This window comes from Phaseolus vulgaris, chromosome 8 (assembly GCF_051622355.1).
Source record: "Phaseolus vulgaris cultivar YP4 chromosome 8, ASM5162235v1, whole genome shotgun sequence".
In the NCBI taxonomy this organism is placed as follows: domain Eukaryota; kingdom Viridiplantae; phylum Streptophyta; class Magnoliopsida; order Fabales; family Fabaceae; genus Phaseolus; species Phaseolus vulgaris.
In genome coordinates, this window is record NC_143505.1 from 1,755,392 (window position 1) to 1,774,318 (window position 18,927).

Here is an 18,927-nt window from a genome sequence, read left to right on the forward strand (position 1 = left end):
TAACTATTCAGATCATAAAGAAAAAACATCCTCAAATATTGATTGATCCTACAAATTAATGAAGATACTGAAAACCTGATTTACTAAAAAGAAGAAAAAAAGAAGAGATGTGTCTTTGTTTTAGCCACTTATATATCATGTCACTGTCATGATTCTTTAAATGTTATGAAGCCACTTGTTCCAGAGACAATTGGTGTAGAAGAATATGGCAAGAGATATGGATTTGGTCTACCAATTCATAACTCAGAACTCAGAGCTCTAAAGGAATATCAATTAATACATTTACTACTATAAAAGTGAACACCCTAAATAATTTTATTTATTTTTTTAATATAAACAATTTATTTTAGTTTTTTCGTCTAGATATATAGTTAAAAGTTTGCTTACTTAGCTAATGAATTACAATTTTTTATACAATAATTTATTTTAATTTTACATTATTATGTGTAAGAAAAACATTAAACAATGATAATGATATATATATATATATATATATATATATATAATTTACAAAATAAATTATAATAATAGTATCTTTCAAATTTGATAAGGTCAGAACAGTTGCGTTGTTTATAGGAACAAAAATGTGTTTCAAGTTCTTCAACTAGAGGAAATTTGTTTCCCTTAAACCTTTTCGACTAGTAATTTATTCTGGTACGTTCAATATAATCTCATACTCAAGAGTTGAGATCAAAAACAGTTTATAAGCTCATTTATTCTCTAATCTATTGATACGCTTTTTAAGAATAAAAACATAAGGAGATACCAACCTTTAAAAAGATCAATACTAAAAGATAAAAAGTACTAAAAGATAAAAAAAAAGTAAAAAGAAAACAAATTTAAGAGAATAAAGATATATTTAATTTCATGAAAAATGAAACTGATATTGTACCAAAATCAGACTTTATTAGAACTGCATGCTGAGTGTGCAAGGAAGCACTTTAAATAAAAATAAAAAGGAGAGTGAATGATGGTTAATCATGGGAAAAAAGAAAGTTGAGAGAGGAAAAGTTGAATAGAGGAATAAGAAAATGGGTTATATAGCAGCAGCATTGACATGAGCACAAGATCATATTTCATATTTCATAACATAAAAGAGCAAAGAGCAGCAACCTAAAAGTGGATCCAAGAAGGCATGGAAAACTGCCACTATCTTCACAAACATCAAAGGAGGAAGAGAAAGAAGACACAGTACAACAACTTGATGCTTATGCATCTTGGTCTTCAGAAACTGACATGTCTGCAATGGTTTCAGCTCTTGCTCAAGTTATGGGAACTTCCACTCACAACCCTCCCATGCCACAATCAACCTCTTTTCCTCTCCCAGATCAACCTCAACCTCCTTCAGATCAAGGTTTGCTACCTATATCTTAACTTATTTCATTTCATTTCGTTACGATTTCAAACCTAACTCAATTTTATAAAACTCACGGATTCATAAAACTCAGACGGATTCATAAAGTGATATTTTTATTTATTTATATATTATAAAAAAATTTAATATCTAATCTATCTTGAAGAACTTGTTTGTGTCTTCAATGAAAATGGTGAATCTTTGGATGTCATATACGAAATAATTAATTTGTTTTGGATAAGAAAACAAAAGTAAAAATAGAATTCATTTCTTTTTTTCTACTATGATCTATCTTTTCTTGTTGAATTCAAAATAAGTATATATTTCTTATAAATTTATGAACTGTGCTGCACCAAGCCACGAACAACAATCTGTGATCTTTGTTTGTTGACATGAAATACATGTTTTTTCGAAGATACTCAAGTTGCACTTTTTTTCTCTCGTGTATTTTGAAAAAAATGGGTTAGTTTTTCATGAAAGAATATCATAGTTTTATTTATTTTAATATAAACAATTTTGTTAATTATAGCATTGTTTATGAACGAATCTTTCTATATGTTTATATACTATTACTAGCTGCTGATAAAGAAAACTACTATCACTAGCTAATTGTAAAAATGTTTTTTTAACCTTTTTTAATATATAGTATAATTTTAAATAACCACTGCCTAAAGTTAATAATAAAAAATCAAAATCAGCTATAAATTATAACATTGAGATTCATATCGCAAAACTTAAAAAAAAATAAAAAAAATAGAACATAACACACATAGTTTCTCAAAATAAATGACATAATTTTTTAAAATGAAGGTAATATAAATTAAGCATCTAAAAAATGTAATTTTTATTCATATTATAATACCAGTTGATAATGCATATCATAATACATATTATATTTGTTTATAATTTAACATACAAACGTGAAAACGTGAAACCTATCATATACATTCAACAGTAACTATAAACCATACTAACTAACACATTAAAATCCTTATATAAAAAAAATTAATAATAAAAAAATTAATAATTTTTAACGGATCTCATGCAAACCAGTGACTCAATACACTAGAAAATTTATTTTTGGAGATTTGTTCGTTATCCATAAATGCAAACCACATAAATGCACCTAATTTATCTCACTTTCCAAAAAGAATTAAGTCTAGTGAATTTTCATTTGAATAACAAAACTCTTTCTTTGAGTGACATGTTGGGTAGAAAATAAAATGAAAGTGAAAACTAAGTATGTGGACAACTTGCTAAATAAAGAAATTCAATGCATGCGTGTGTCTTATATCAAGTTGTCGTTTCTTCTTTTTTTTCTTATCTCAACTTTGACCAATGCTCAAAAACACACACATCAAGAGGAACTAAATATAAGAATTTCTTCACGTAAGAATAAAATATATATCATACTTCTACTCCCAAGATTCATACGCCACACATATTTTTATACATTTTATTACACCATTTTTTTAATTTTTATATTCTTTATCTACTTCTTAAACCACATTATGTCTTTATCCTTTATTATTCTGCTATATTCAATCCAATAAATGTCTCATAATCTTATTCTATTTTGTAAGCATTTGAATTTCAGTTCCTTATCTTTACACTTAATATGCATATGCTATGAATTAACTATGTTTTTCTTCATTATACAAAGTTTATATTGTCTGTGTACTTATATTAAAAGAAATTATTAAAACAATTATTTATTGCTCATGTGACAAATAAATTTTTAAATATAAAATAAAATGTAAAAATATTTTATACTGATTTATCATTAACATTGATGTTATAATATTATAATATAATTTAGTAAAAATATTTCTTATACATAAATAAACACCACTAAAAATTTATTTAATTATTATTTTACTATAAGAGATATAAAATTTGGACTAAAAGCAAATATTTTAGATCAAAATAAATAAAAAATATATTTAATGCATTTTAAAATAAAGATTTCAATTTTCATTTTGTGAATGCATGCATAATTCTTAAAACTTTTAAGACTTTTGGAACAATAATTTAATTTCGTAATAAATTATAATAACAAACTGCAATAGTAAAGTGTGATAATAATACTTTAATATTGAATTTGACAAGTTTTATGTATTGGGAAACATAAAATCTACACCTACCTTACATTTGATATGGTATCTTTCTTTTTTTAGTTAAGTCATTCTTTTAAAATTTTACATGTAGAAATAAATAAGAACTTAATAAATTTGACTTTTTTTGCCTCTTATAGGCTTTTAACCTAAAATATTTATCCTCTCACCACTAAATTAATCTTAATAGGTTAGGTTAAGTTTGACTTTCTTCTTACCATCACATAACAACTTAATTTATTTTATACACAAATATGTCATAATATATCTTATCATTATAATTCTCGAGATGTTGGGTAGTTTGTTTGTTATCATTTTTTTCTGAAAAAAAAAAATCTTTTTTAAGTAAAATAAATAGATTTCAACTTTTTTTAATCAACTTATTCTACTAATAAGTAGTTGTATATTTCTAAATAAGTAAATTTTATAAGCTTCCCAAATAAGTGGTAGTTTTAAAATTATTTATTTTAAATTAAACCAAACCCATCCCTTACATTTTTTTTTATAAAATAAGTTAATACCATGGTGATTGAAATAGGCTTTTAATCTACATTAAATAAGTATAAAACTGATATGATAGGTTGAAGTAATGTTTTAATTTGTAAAAAATCAATAGACTAATACTAATTATATTATTTAAGTGAGATTAGTCTAGTAGAAACAAAGATTTACTGAATATTAGTGAAGATTAATGGTAGGTCGAAAACTAAATTACAATTGAAAATAAAAATAATTTTTTCGAATAATTTTAAAATTGTATTGATCAAATCACAATTGTAAATTGAATATTTTAATATATAGTTGTAAAAGTAAAATTCAAAGACAATAATTTACAACTGTTATTTGGCAATTGAACATTGAAAATACCAATTTACAACTCTAATTTGACTAATATAATTTTAAAATTATTGCATTTCAACAAAAAAAATATTTCTTCTACTAGTTGTAATCTAAATGTAGAGACAATCATGCATCAGATTTTTTTCAATTGTAATCTAGTGTAGAGTTGTAAAACATTCCATTAATCTAGTGAAATTTGTAAAAATGAAAATATATTAAGTAAAAGAGTGATGATATATTGACAATCATGCATCAGACTATAACTGAAAATATAAACAACTTTGTACTAAAATGAAATAATTTTTTAAGTTATATTGTTGTAAAGTTGTGTATTTCAATTTGCAATTTTCAAAACAAAAATATTATTTTTACATCCATTTTTTGTATTGCTCCAAATTACACCTTTCAAATAATAGAGGTTATGAAATGTAAAAGATTATTTTTATCATTTGAAGAGGTGTAATTTGGAGCAAAAGATGTGAAATTATCATTCCTCTTTTCAAAATAACCACTTTTTCCTAAGAAAAACATTGAAATGTAAAGTTGAATCTCTTATTGATTTGTGTGTGTTGGTAATGAAGGGGTGAGAAAGAAGGCACACTACAGAGGAGTGAGGCAGAGACCATGGGGGAAATGGGCTGCAGAAATCCGTGACCCTAAGAAAGCAGCCAGAGTGTGGTTAGGAACCTTTGAAACTGCAGAGGATGCAGCCCTTGCTTATGACAGGGCAGCCCTAAAGTTCAAGGGCACAAAAGCAAAGCTCAATTTCCCTGAAAGAGTTCATCACAATGCTCCTTGTATGCAGCAACAACAACACCAACCTTCATCAAACACAAACACTTTTCCCTTCCATGCAACTTCCAACACTGCTCCCACTCACTCTTTTTCTTCTGTTCCTGTTCCTGCTCCACCCTCATCTTCCACACATGATCATCATCAACATGGCCACCAACTTTTTCCAAACCTGCTTCAATATGCACAGATTCTTTCAAGTGACGATGCAGAGTTTCCTTACTACACATCTCATCTTTTCAGTCAACAACATCAGCAGCAGCAGCAGCAGCAAGAACAGCAACCTTTCACCTCTCAATTCTCTACCACTTTTTCTTCAACCTCTTCTCAAGCATCCTACTTCTACAACCACCAACAACAATTTGATGACCAGGGTCATGATCACTCAGGCCAATAGCATGCCTTTAATATATGTGATTTGCAATGTAACATCAAAGTTTTTGAAAGTCTTGATTAATTTGTAATCACAATATTGCAACTGCAGTATTGACCCATCAGCATTAGTTGTCCACAATTTTTCTGAATATCAAGATTTTTTAGATATGTAACCATGGCGATAATTTAGTAGTGTATGTTTAGTTTGCATCAAAATTTGCAGTTGGACATCTGAATTTGCAAAAGCTTTAATCCAAACACGGCTTTAAAACCTGGACAAAGCAATTATAAAGCTTTGTAGAATATGTATCTGTTAGTTTTGCTGCAGAAAGTGTGAAGGGTTAATGTATCTTTCTTTAAGCTTGCACAAGACATGGATCCCACGATTAATTTAAAATTCAATTATGGATAATGGTGTCTATTCTATATTGATGACCTTTTTTGAAAAAAAAAAACGTGATTTGTATACTGTGAAGTGAGAAAAAATAATTATTTTAACAAATCATAATTTACTTTGTTTTCAGATTTTTTTTCTCCAATTATTAATCAATGAGGAAGATGTTGGTTCCGAATTGACATTTAACAAGATTAATTAGGAAAAAAAACACGTGAAGTTTAGCTTTATTCATTGACTGATACATACTCATATCCTCTTTGTTTTTATTTGGTAAGTTTAAGGTTAGTTAAGTTTAAAGTTTATTTATTTTATTATAATTATTTAAAATTTATTATAGGTTATCTGAATTGTTATTGAACCACTCATAAACATATATAAATTGACAGTCTTAACATGAAGGAAGTGTTATAGAGATCTTACATCGACTTTGTATATATTTGTATATTATGAAATGTTGTTATGTATAGTCATTATGTTTTTCTTTATTAGTAAGAAATAAATAAAACAAAATGAGACAGTTTAGGAATGTTTTAATCCTTATACAGAAAGTGATCAAGATTAACCTGCTTAACACTTGACTTACAAATATTTTTCAGACTTTACAGACCATAGACCACCAAACCAATCATCAATTGAAATGAATGCTAAATCACATCAAAAGAACTCATTATCAACCCTATTAGAGTCCTTATAACCAATTTTTAGTCAAAATAATACAAACAAAACATCCTAACAACTAGAAGCCCACAAACACTCAAATTTCCTCACCTACACCCAAATTCCACAAAAACTCACTCAAAATTGAATCCACTTACTTCAAACCTAAAGAAAAGTATCCGATTTTCAATAGGAAGGTGGTTTTAATATGACTTCAAAAATACATCTCAATTGAACCACATGTATCCTTACCCTAAAATCTTTGAACTTCTAGACAAGCATTTTCTAGTAATGGCATTGTGTAATAAAATGTAAATTCCACAGTCTTCTTTTTCTACTCAAAAGAAGAAAAAAAAAGGTGTAGAAAACTTTTGGTTGGTGTTGAACAGAAGACTCCAAGTAGAAGTACTATATTATGAAGTATGAGGCGTTGCATAGACGGAAGTGAGTGTGTTTGAAGAAGTTAAAAGAAAAGAAAAAGGAAAAAAAAAGTGAAATTGATTTTGATTGAAGAAGCTTTTTGAGCTGTTCATTTTGCATGCGACGAGAAGAAGTAGAGAAGAGATTGATTTTGGTAGAAGGAATGATTTCCCATGAGGCATGCTTCCTATAGAAAGTTCTACTCATTATTGCTTTACTTTTAAGTATTTCGATTTCTGACTTCTCACCTACCAATTTTCACTTTACTTCAATTTACTTTTAACTTCTTTATTTGCTATTAGTGGAAAATGGTTCTTCTCCTATATTATATAATATAATGCATTTAATGAAGACGTAGATAAAGTTTAATTAATTATAGAAAAGAATAAAAATATCAATGATCTAAAAATAAGTCATAAAACTAAGTAACAAATAAAATATCAATATCTAGAAATAAGTCACAAAACTAAGTACAAATAAAAATTAATAGAATTAAATATGTTTTCAATCCTTTACTTTCACGTGAAATTAGTTTCGGTCTGTACTCTAAATTTTAAATTTTTTTGGATAAATATAACTATTGAAATGAGTAATTGTCAGTTTTTATTATGTGACAAATCGATTTTTAGTGTGTATTAAGATGTTAAAATATTTAATACTGATACATTGCTGATATAGAAGTTATAATTTACGCTAAAAGTTTCATAAAAAGAAAAAAAATAATGATAAGGAAAAAAAAATTATATTATAGTTCATGGACAAAAAATAGCCTAGATTAAAAAAATTAAATATTACCTAAACATATACCCGTATCCTATCAATACAAATATTTTCCGCCAAAATCAAAACGAATTCAAACAATACAAATTAATTTGTCATCCATATTATCAATTTCAAAATAAGATTACATAAAACACTATAGTTCTATATATAATTTTTTTTTTCAAAAAAATATATTCAAGTTCATATAAGATATTCAAGCCTTAAAACCCACTAATTTCAATAGTTTCTATAGAGTATAATTTGTTTTTATCAATATAGTGTATAATATATATTGTTTATGTCTGCATATTTATTATTATATATAATAAAAAAATAATTATAACCGATTGTAGTTTGTCATGTAATTAAAGGAAGTTAATAAATATTAGATGATGTGATTTGATATCACTAATTACTAGTTTTAGTGGCTCTATTAACAGTATAACGAGAAAATATAAACTTGGTGATTTAAGGAATAACATTACAATAAGAAGTCCAATATGAAGGGTAAAAAAAAAGAGTGTGGAAAATTTATTAAACGTAAATTTTAAAACATTTTATACATATATAAATGTTATAATTTTGCTAGTTAATTTATGTTCTAGAGTTATTTCATTCTTTTGGAATTCAATAATATATTTAATCTTTATTTACATTTAATGAATGTAAATTCTTTATTAAATTATTACTTCGAACTTGTTGGAAAAGTAAGTATTATTGAAAGTGTCTAGACACTAATAATTGAAGAAAAAATAAATGATTTTATTCAATTATCAAAATTTTGTGAAAATTATAAATTAAAAAGGGAAGGCATGTTTTTAATAATTTATGAGATTAAATTTTTGAAAATTTACTTGGAAAGAATTTTAGCAGATTATCGTACTATAGTTAGGAAATTTTAAAATTTACATTTTAAAATATTACTTATTTTAATTGTAGTAAACAATTTTCTTAAAAGTATGAGTAAAGTAAAGTTTATTAGATATGGGAGGAATTTATACTAGCTTTTTAAATTTTTGCATTATATTAATTTGTTTACGTGGTCTTATCTTGAATGATATAAAATTTATATTTAATATAATATTTTGAAATGTGTGCACAAAGTATTATAATTTAGTTGCTCTATGATATGTTTTATGTAAAAAAATTAAAGATATTTATTTTTAAATATAGTGAAAGTTAAAGTTAACAATTTGTTTAAAATAACAATTAAGAATGAAAATAATATTCCATATCTAAGTAAGAAGACACCTGTACGTATGTGCTTATTTTTATCGTTAAATAAAGATACTATTAGTTTACAATTATCAAATAATATTGCATCATAAATATATTAATAAAATTTTAATTCTTTATAAAATATAATTATATTCTCTCAATTGTATCAGGTTCAATCAACCAAATACATGTCAAATAATTTTGTAAAATTGGTTTCTTTTAAATTTAGTCTCTATATAAGTAAGACAAAGGAAAAAAAAATCCTCATAAACTGTGTACAAAGTTTATGTTTATTCTCCGAATGAGTGTTGAACAAGTTCCATTCAAAATTTGAACATGACCTTTCATAGAAGAAGTCATTATGTTTTTCATCCAAAAAGAAAATAAAAACTGAACATTGATCTCAAAGCACTTAGTCATTTCATATAAAACAGTTATAAGATTAATTATACCAGAATTGACATGCATGGTTAATTTTACAACAATATATGCCAAACTGTTTCCCCAAAGTACAGAACAAAATCATTATTTAAATGGTGTATCACCTTGGTCACTTTGCATGTGGTTCTCATATTTATCTGCCATCAAAGGAAGAGATGGGTGCAACTCTGTGCGGGGAAATAAAAGTTTCAACCGGAAAGCATCAACACCATTCAAATAGTAGTGAAAGAGCCGTTTAGATCTAATAAAGCCAAGGCGACCATAGAGTGCCAGTGCTCCTTTATTTGTCACTTCTGCTTCCAATGTAACCTATACAAATAAATAAACAAAGAATGTGAGTCTAACCTGGCCCTAAGGTCAAATTCTAAAGAATTTAGGCTTAAGCTGATATTCATTTTTCACTACGTGAGAAGAATCAAAATCTATCAAAGATTAGTTTCTTCAAAATGAATTTATCCCTTAACAAGCTGTCAGCATTCAACAAGGAAAAATATAAAAAATTTAAGCACAAAAAAAAATGTCATTCAAAGGGTGCTTTTAACAAACAAAATCAAAGAGACAAGAACACAACTGATATTTTAGAGGAGAGTCGAAAAAGGGGCATGTGTACTACCACAACCCTAGCTGTTTCCACTGCTACATGTGATTCAACTTTAGAAACAGAAGGTAAAACAAACATTTTTTCCATTTGCATTTGCCTGTAAATTAAATTTAGTAAGTTGAATATTTGCTTTTTGACTAAATATTCAAACATATTAAATCAGCACAGAGTTTTAGTATTGTATTTGAGCCATAAAACTGCAATAAAAAGAGTTTTTGATATTTGTATATACATTCAATTTATTGGTATTTCCTGCACTATATTACAATGGCAATAACTTGTTTTTCTTTTCTAAAAGAATATCAAAGTCAGCCAAATTAAACAATAAGTTCCAATTTTCAATGTCCTACCAATGTTTCTACATTTTCTCTATTTGTAATAATATATCACAATGCAACTTATTGATAAATGGCATGAAACCATGGTAAGATGATGAACCATTGGCATGCATATGCGGAAGGAAATGAAGAAATGGAAAAATGGGCCTTTTGGTGTATGAGAGAAGTGGAGAAGTAGTGAAGAATCTGGTTGGAAGAGAGAAATGTTGAACAGAAGGCAAGGACAGCTGGCAAAAGAAGATTGGGAGGAAAATATTGGTGAATGATACGAGGGACAATGAGGACACTCATTTAGGGAATAAGCCAGAACATGAGGTTGTATGAGTATTTTGGGTATAAAGGCGACTTTGGCCTGGGGAGGAGAGTGCTTTATCCTATAGCATTTTGGGGCTGTATTCGCTGCTTCATCAGAGACTTATAAACACCATAAGGATATGTGCATCATTCCTTTAAGCTGAATATTATCCAGATTTTAGGAATAAGCCAGAACATGAATAAAAGAGTGATACACAATGAAAGGCAAAAACTAATTCTCAGCTACTCCGGTAAAGGAATAAAATAAGTGTGAATCATATTTGGGAATTCATTTTCATCCCATCTACATGACAATTACTATTGGACCAGTACACCAAAACATTAACTAAAATGCAATAGTCATACAAATGAAAATAAATTGTATAATAAATGCATAACCATCATTCCAAAATCCGATCCAGTGAACTTCTATTGTTTAAGATGAAAGCACAATGAAATTTTCGTTTTCAGTTTGTCATATCAACCAACAGGGAAACTACAAAGTTTTATTTCTCTCAACCTTGACTCCTTTCCACAGGTTAAACTACAGAACACTGCAATACAACAACATATGGTAACACACAAACCTCTTCACAACCTGATTCCATCATCACCTTGATAGACCTAGTAACAAGCTCTGTAGCTGCAAAAAAATTAAGCACAAACCAAAAACCTAAACATTAGCATTTACCAACATCATGACACTAACGTTCTTACAATATCCAGTAATAACATCACAAAACAGGAAATTAACACAAAAAAATAATCATTGATAACAAAGTGGACATGTGTATTACACAACTCAAATTCCTTATGCTATCCAGTAATAACATCACAAAACAGAAAATTAACACAAAAAATAATCCTTGATAACAAAGTGGACATGTGTATTACACAACTCATAAATTCCTTATGCTAGATTGAGGGGTGCTTTTTGGAAGAAATCATAAAAATATGTTTTTTTAGTCCCTAATTATCGATTAAACGTGGCCAAGGTCCTAATTTGTAAAAAAATGACGAATTCTCTAGAAATGAGAGACTAAATCCAGATGTTTCTTTAAGTTTGAAGACCAAAGCCATCATTGTGGAAATATAGGAACTTTGACCACTCTTGACCGAAAATATAGAGTCTAGAAACGCACTTTCCCCTTATTTTATTTGTTCAAAAGCTTTTATAGGAAATTGATAAAAAATAATCAAAACCAAATACAAACACCTTAAAATCTAATAGGTTTCACTTCTTTCCCAGATAAAAATTAAAGAGGAAAAAAAAGGACAGCATAGAATGAGAACTACCAATGCCTCTTCCTCTATAAGGTTTGATCACAACCAGCATGGCAATGTAGCCTCTGAAAGTGTTGCGGTGTTCCCCCATCTTACATACCACCGTGCCCACGCATTTACCCTTGTGGAACGCCTGAAACCAAACAAATGCAGAAAACAAATTAACAAAAGGAAAACCCACAAACCTATAAGAGATTCAATTAGCGAGAATTCAAAAAAAAAAAAAAAGTGAAAAGTTGAGGAACCAGGAAAGAAAGCTGAGGCCAGAGATAGACGAAGTAACGGTACGTGAAGATTGAGTATGGTTCGCTGAGCTCTTGGTCCACCAGGTTCATTATCAGAGGAAGGTGATGCTCGCCGCCATAACTCACGTACTCAATCTCCGAAGAGTCGAATTCCACGTTTTCCATTTGTTCTTCTTCTTCTTCTTCACCCTTGTGCCCCCATCTCTTACACAGCACAAAAGGATCCAACTTTCATCATGCCCAACATATATGGGCCTTGAGCTTTTCCATTTTGGCATTTACGCTATTGATGTTCACACTCCCTTTTTCTCTTCTCACCCTTCTTTTTTTTCAAATGTGAAGAAACGAAAAAGGGACATTTCTTCACGTCCATACATTTATTCTGCACATTTATAAATATGAAAATTTTATTTTATCTTTTCAGATGGTGAAATTCAGGAGTCAAAAGTATTTTCAAATTATACAATTTAAAAAAAATTATAAATTGTATAATTCACAAATATTTTTTGATTTTGTATTAAGAAAGTCTTTATGGATTGTGGAATAATACAAGTGAATTAGGTTGTACTTCATAATCACGACCCCTTAGTGACTGATAATTTTCTTCTTGATAACAAGTAGTATTAGAAAGAACTAAACATTATGCAATTAAAAAATGTTTTTAAAGTATATAATAATTTTTTTATTGTATAATAAAAAAAACTTTTTTAAATTGATTATTCTCTAAGATATTTTGTCTTCCAAATTATACAATTAAAAAAATATATAAAAGACAAAAATATGCAAAAGAAAAACTAATCTGGTTCTTCGTTCCGAGGTAAGTTTTTTATTTTTATTTTTAAATTACTTAAATTAACTTGTTGATTAAGATATTACTCATAACTAATAATATTGATAACAATGTTTAACATGGAAATATTAATACCCTCCTGTTTTACATTTTGATAATATATTAATATCTTATATCGAGGTTATTTAATTTTTAAAAAATTGAATGTAATATTAATTTTGTGTATAATTAAAATTCTACATTTTAAGTATATAAATAACGATAAAAAAAAGTAAATTGAAATCTTTTTAGATTCATTGAAGTTTCAAAAATAATAAGTGAATAGAAGAATATATGCAATTTTTTTAGACATGGATGGATTTGTGTTAAATATATTCATTATGAATATTAACTTACTATGTATTTATGTTATCAATGTAATTATTATGTGTTAACCTGGGTCTTGTTTTGAGAAATATTTGAGGCCATTATCGAGGATGAACAAAGGTCTCAATAGTCCTCAAGTGTACAAGAGCTGTGTGCTCAACCATTTCTCTCTATTGAATTGAGTGATTTGTTAATATTTAAGAAGTACAACTTATTAAAATAAAAACATAAATAAGTCTTTTTTTTTTTCTGAATTTATAAATGCTTATTTATTCCACTTTGATCCTATTGAATATATATCAAATTACATGGTGTATTTCTAAATATTTTTTTTATTTGATGTTTGTAAAATAATGCAAGGAAACTTCAGATTCGCAGGTGAATACGATGAATATTAAGAAGAAAATTATTTCAATTTATATAAAATAAATGGAAATTTTAAGCATAAGCCTGAACTATTAGAAAACTAAATGTTATGGCGGTGGAGGTGAAAATTCATCACTTTCATGTTTAATATTACTCTTCATTGGTAAAAGGAAATAATAGGAAAGAAAATTTATACAAATCTTTAATAATACTTTTATGAGCGAGTTTGATGCGCCATAATTCTCCTAAATGGAATACCCATTTTTTTTTATATCCCACGTCAATAAGTTAATAAGTGGATAGGAGAATATATGAATTTTTCTAGAAATTGATGTGCCTAGACTTGAACTTGTGTTAAATATACTCATGAATACTAACTTACTATTTTTGAAGTGTATTTATGTTATCAATCTAATTATTATGTTTTAACAAAGTTTTTACATCAACTTTAAGAATGAAACAGATGATTTTTTTTATACAAATAATTGTTTTGTTTTATTAATCATTTCGGTCTCTTTAAAACAAGATATAAGATAGAATTATGTTTTGTTTTATTTTAAAAGTGATTAAATAATAAAATAGTAGTTATATTAGCTTCCATTTATATTTTCAATTAATTTCATTTTACTTTATTTCATTCTCCATTATGTGTATAATTATAACTTGTAAAAACTTAATTCGGCAAAAAAAAAATTCAGTAATTTGTTTACTTTTTGTAAGTTGAATTTTTTTATATTCTTGTATATGAAGAATATAATTTTTTATTCCTAGTTCGCTTTCTACTCGTCAATGGTATAATTTTTGGGGACATATTTATGTGAGAAATGATTTTGATATTGAATTGAAACCTATAAATTTGAATTATATAATGTCATTAAAAATATTATAAATTAAATTAAGTCATATAATTATTTAAAAGATAAAAAATGTTTAAAAAAAAATATTTCATATTTTAATTACGTAATAATTATAATGATTAAAAAAAACTTTTTAAAAACAGGTCCAAGAATAACACCTGGGCCTTGTTTTGAGAAATATAGAGGCCCATTATGAGGAAATCAGGCCCAATCCAATTGAGCATGAATAAGTACACTATATCAAACCCTAGTGACCAAACATCACAGCTTCTCAGTCGCCGTTTCCTCCGTTTAGGGTTTCTTCTTCCTTTCTCCGAACTGCAACAATGGTTGCCGCCAAGAAGACCGTGAGCTCTCTATTCTTCTATGCCATTAACGTTCTTGATCTGTTTGTAGTTCTCAATTCCAAGTCGATTCTAATGGGACTATGTTTTGTTGTTTTTAATTTGAAAAATGCAGAAGAAGACCCATGAGAGCATCAACAACAGGCTCGCTCTTGTCATGAAGAGTGGAAAGTACACCCTTGGATACAAGACCGTTCTCAAATCCCTTAGGAGCTCCAAAGGTCGCTTTTCTACACTTCTCTCATTCTATGCTCTTGTTATTTTTCACTTCATTAGGTGCCATCTTACTGTTGCGTGCTGCTGCTGTGAAATTGTTGTTTGTTAATTGATTATTTGACAGATTCGAAGATCTCTGTGAATTTTTGTTTCATGTAATGTTTTTTTATGTTTCGATAGATGTGTGAAACGATATCTAAATATTGTTGAACTCGTTTCAGGAAAACTGATTATCATTGCCAACAACTGCCCTCCTTTGAGGAAGTCAGAGATAGAATACTATGCTATGTTGGCAAAGGTTGGAGTTCATCACTACAACGGAAGTAAGTTCTTAATCTAATATAGCTTTTTATGCTGGCTTGGAAGAAATGATAGGTGCAAAATTATAAATTTCTGATTTATGTTAGTTTAAGAAATCTGCTTCTAAGAACTATTTTTAGTTACATAAGTGTACGATCTTGTGGTATTTAACTTGGGGTATTTGGTTTAACATCAACTGGTTCACATTGTTAAGTAAATTATTGGCTACATGTAAGTATATGTTGTTAGTTAAACATAGAAGTTATTGAGAAATGAACATAAATCTTGAAGCAGTCGTATGACTAATAATTGGTTTTCTTGCATTATAACCTCAACAGTGCTTTCATTGTACATGGTTTTGACAATCTGGCTATTAATTTCCTTGATATATCTATTCGATCTTCATTTTTATCAGCTAATGTTTCTAGCTTTTCTCTACTTTTACAATTAAGAACTACATAGATAGCACTCTTGATGTTACACAAGTTTTTTTTTCTGATGTTATTAGTTGATGCAAAATCGGCATGGTTGTAATTTTATCTATCGATGATAATGGTTGAATGTTATGGTATCTGGTAGAAAATGTCATTTGACACTTTTTCAAGATTCGGGTTAGTTCTTCTCATTAAGAAAATATTTATGTTTGTAGACAATGTTGATTTGGGCACTGCATGCGGGAAATATTACAGAGTGTGCTGCCTCAGCATTATTGATCCTGGTATTGGTTGCCTCCTTTCTTTTTCATCAATATTAGAGACTAGTTGTGATATTTTTGTTTTTCTAATGCTGTTTTTCTTTTGTATTTTCAGGCGATTCTGATATCATCAAGACACTGCCTGGGGAACAATAAAGTAGTATCGGAGTTGCATGCTTTTATATTTTCTGTTAGTTGATTCAGACATTGCTGAAAGAGTATCTGATTCAGTTGTAGACTTTTGATGTAAGGTATTATTCTAGCTGAGCATACAAGTAATTTTGAGTTTTCATCATGTTTCATTGTGGCAATTTTTATGGAGATAATATAATTTTATTTTCATCACGCTTGCTTCAAACGTCATACAAGTGTGTTATCGTACGTTTCGATTTTTCATGGCAACTCTCCCATAAATAAGAGCTTGAAATGGATAAAGTTTTTTTGTCCATGCTTTTAGAACAAAACAATTCTGAATTTAGCTCAACGTAACGGGATACAGGAAGATAAAAATCTATAATTTTTCTTATCGATTGCTGGTAAAATTCATGTAGTTTTTTGTTTTACTAGTATCTGACAGTTTCAACCCCTCAAGTCTATTTGAAGAAACTGTGAATTAATCATACAGATCTAACTATTTGTTGCTACTCGTTAATCATCTGAGTTATTTATATGCATCAACAAATCTTGATGAAAATGAAAATCAATGTTTTTTGAGTTTTCATCATGTTTCATTCTGGCAATTTTTATGGAGATAATATAATTTTATTTCATCATTCTTGCTTCAAACGTCATACAAGTGTGTTATTGTTCGTTTCGATTTTTCATGGCAACTCTCCCCTAAATAAGAGCTTCAAATGGATAAAGTTTTTTTTGACCATGCTTTAAGAACAAACCAATTCTGAATTTAGCTCAACGTAACGGGATACAGGAAGATAAAAATCTATAATTTTTCTTATCGATTGCTAGTAAAATTAAAGTAGTTTTTGTTTTACTTAGTATCAGACATTTTCAACTCCTCAAATCTTTTGAAGAAACTCTCTGTAGATAAACATACAGATCTAACTATTTGTTGCTACTCGTTAATCATCTGAGTTATTTACATGCATCAACAAATCTGGATGGAAATGAAAATCAATGTTTTTTGTGATCGACAAAAGGATTTTGGTAGATTTAAGGAAACTACAGAAATTCAATTGAATGTTATTATTAACAACATTGGTATACACAAACTGTGTTGAAGAATTGATCATAAAATGTGGGTTTGAAGTAAAGAAAGAATGGATTAGAATGAAAGTTGGAAAGTGCAAGAAGTCAATTGACCTTGTCCATCTTCTTCACGAGCTGAGCCATCTGAAACCTCCAAAAGAAAAAATAAGCGAAGCCCAAACCTATAAGAACAAAGATCCAAACGCTCTCGTCTTCACCCTCTCTTTTTGACCTCAACTCAGCAATCCCAAAATTCTCTCTTCTCGAATTCCCTACCCTCCCTTCATCCACGTGACCGTACAACACATACACTCTGTCTTTATCTCCCACCACCACCGACGTCGGAAACCGCTGCACATTCACTTCCACCTTGTCGTACACCACTCCCTCCGACCAACTATCTATGCTCTTCAACATCCACAGCTCCTTCATCGGCGATACCACTGCCGCCACCCCGTCGCTCCTCACCGCGATGTCCTCTGCACCGATCAGGTCCTCGTTCAGCAACACATTCCTCGCCGTTCCGTCTTCCGCGTCCACCTTGAAAACCTTCCCGGTGGTCGATTGCACCACTAGGAGGTAACCTTTGTTGACGTAAGTGATTCCGTTTAGCCCTAGGTAATCGTGAGGTGAGTTGACGTCGTCCGCCGGATTGTTTGTATCCGCCAAGTACTTCGGCGATTTGGAGAAGATCGAGGCGGATCCGTCAGCGGTGACCTTCCAGATGAAGTTTCCGCCGGAATTGGTGACGAAGGCGTTGCCGCTGTAGTCGACGGCGACATCGTTGGCGGCGTCGTTGTCTTCGGAGGGGAGGGGAGTGAGGAAGAGGCGGCGGCGGGAGCGGAGGTCGTAGGCGGCGAGGGCGTTGAACGGAGGGAGGGGAGCGTACGAGTGGACGACAGCGAGGAGGCGGTTGCGCGGGGTATCGACGGCGAGGCCGAGGATGGAAACATCTTCGGGAAGGTCGGTGTCGGAGATGTAGGTTTCGACAATGCCGGAGTCCGATACGGCGGTGATGATCCTTTGGTGGAGGGATCCGAGGAGGAAGTGCTGCATGAGTGGATCCCAGGCGAGGGATTCCGGGTAGAGATCGGGTGACCGGAAATTGATGACGTGAGCATTACGAGCGAGGATTGGGACTGGGCCCTGGCCCAATAAGGAGAATATAGTGATTGTGATGATTACAAGGAAGGGTTGTTTGGGTGATGAGATTGGCATTATGATTGGAGAGTGTGATCTGAAGATGGTTCTTAAAATCAGAGTAAGCTTTGGCATGGAGAAAAAAACGGAAACATCAAAACCAAATCAAAACTCCACTTTCTTCCTAAATTGAGTAAATCAGGGGTTGACTAAGATCTATGATCCAAACTCTCTAACTGCAAAATCGTTCACAGAAATTAATTTTATTTAAATATAACATTTTTTGCCTGAAAATACTCAACCACAACACCATTCAAAATGGTTAGTTATCATTTTGTGCCCACCGTTTAACAGGTTGCAGGTTGCTGGGAAATGGTTGAAGCTAGGTGGTGTGTGCTATCTACCCCATTTCTCCAATGCATATCAGCAGCATTCTTGTATCTCATTACTACCATTTGCTATCTCTTTGAATGTACAAATATACAATAGCAGTGACCAGGTTAGAATCTTAAGGCC

General features: G+C 29.8%; 4 protein-coding genes across 5 annotated transcripts; 2 read left to right on the forward strand and 2 right to left on the reverse strand.

Annotated features, from left to right (window-relative positions):
* Positions 1–969: 969 nt before the first annotated feature.
* On the forward strand, positions 970–5,691 carry LOC137825531 (uncharacterized). The gene is made up of 2 exons (XM_068631219.2): positions 970–1,354; positions 4,890–5,691. The coding sequence occupies exons 1-2, from the start codon at positions 1,237–1,239 to the stop codon at positions 5,495–5,497; spliced, it is 726 nt and encodes a 241-aa protein (XP_068487320.1). The 5' UTR covers positions 970–1,236; the 3' UTR covers positions 5,498–5,691.
* A 3,635-nt stretch (positions 5,692–9,326) lies between these two features.
* Positions 9,327–12,378, reverse strand: ATMAK3 (Acyl-CoA N-acyltransferases (NAT) superfamily protein). Of its 2 annotated transcripts, none has more exons than XM_068631220.2 (4): positions 12,133–12,378; positions 11,900–12,020; positions 11,191–11,246; positions 9,327–9,679 (listed from the first exon to the last, which is right to left on the reverse strand). In XM_068631220.2, exons 1-4 carry the CDS (start codon positions 12,295–12,297, stop codon positions 9,455–9,457), a joined length of 567 nt encoding a protein of 188 aa, XP_068487321.1. In that variant the 5' UTR covers positions 12,298–12,378; the 3' UTR covers positions 9,327–9,454. The 2 variants fall into 2 exon arrangements, with proteins under 2 accessions (XP_068487321.1, XP_090149916.1); XM_090293790.1 differs by having other exon boundaries at positions 12,176–12,372.
* A 2,393-nt stretch (positions 12,379–14,771) lies between these two features.
* Positions 14,772–16,410, forward strand: LOC137825534 (large ribosomal subunit protein eL30). The gene is made up of 5 exons (XM_068631223.2): positions 14,772–14,858; positions 14,971–15,076; positions 15,293–15,394; positions 16,021–16,089; positions 16,181–16,410. Exons 1-5 carry the CDS (start codon positions 14,838–14,840, stop codon positions 16,219–16,221), a joined length of 339 nt encoding a protein of 112 aa, XP_068487324.1. The 5' UTR covers positions 14,772–14,837; the 3' UTR covers positions 16,222–16,410.
* Positions 16,411–17,234: 824 nt separating this feature from the next.
* On the reverse strand, positions 17,235–18,665 carry LOC137825533 (uncharacterized). The gene has a single exon (XM_068631221.2). It carries the CDS (start codon positions 18,544–18,546, stop codon positions 17,377–17,379), a length of 1,170 nt encoding a protein of 389 aa, XP_068487322.1. The 5' UTR covers positions 18,547–18,665; the 3' UTR covers positions 17,235–17,376.
* Positions 18,666–18,927: the final 262 nt, after the last annotated feature.

Excerpts from the sequence above, each read along its gene's own strand:
- LOC137825531 (XM_068631219.2), top strand. The coding sequence starts at position 1,237 with ATGTCTGCAATGGTTTCAGCTCTTGCTCAAGTTATGGGAACTTCCACT. Across the intron at positions 1,355-4,889 it reads TCAACCTCCTTCAGATCAAG|GGGTGAGAAAGAAGGCACAC; the intron begins GTTTGCTACCTA and ends TTGGTAATGAAG.
- LOC137825534 (XM_068631223.2), top strand. The coding sequence starts at position 14,838 with ATGGTTGCCGCCAAGAAGACC. Across the intron at positions 14,859-14,970 it reads TGGTTGCCGCCAAGAAGACC|AAGAAGACCCATGAGAGCAT; the intron begins GTGAGCTCTCTA and ends TGAAAAATGCAG. Across the intron at positions 15,395-16,020 it reads AGTTCATCACTACAACGGAA|ACAATGTTGATTTGGGCACT; the intron begins GTAAGTTCTTAA and ends TTATGTTTGTAG.
- LOC137825533 (XM_068631221.2), bottom strand. The coding sequence starts at position 18,546 with ATGCCAAAGCTTACTCTGATTTTAAGAACCATCTTCAGATCACACTCT.
- ATMAK3 (XM_068631220.2), bottom strand. The coding sequence starts at position 12,297 with ATGGAAAACGTGGAATTCGACTCTTCGGAGATTGAGTACGTGAGTTAT. Across the intron at positions 11,247-11,899 it reads TTATAGAGGAAGAGGCATTG|CTACAGAGCTTGTTACTAGG; the intron begins GTAGTTCTCATT and ends ATTTTTTTGCAG. Across the intron at positions 9,680-11,190 it reads TGGAATCAGGTTGTGAAGAG|GTTACATTGGAAGCAGAAGT; the intron begins GTTTGTGTGTTA and ends TTATTTGTATAG.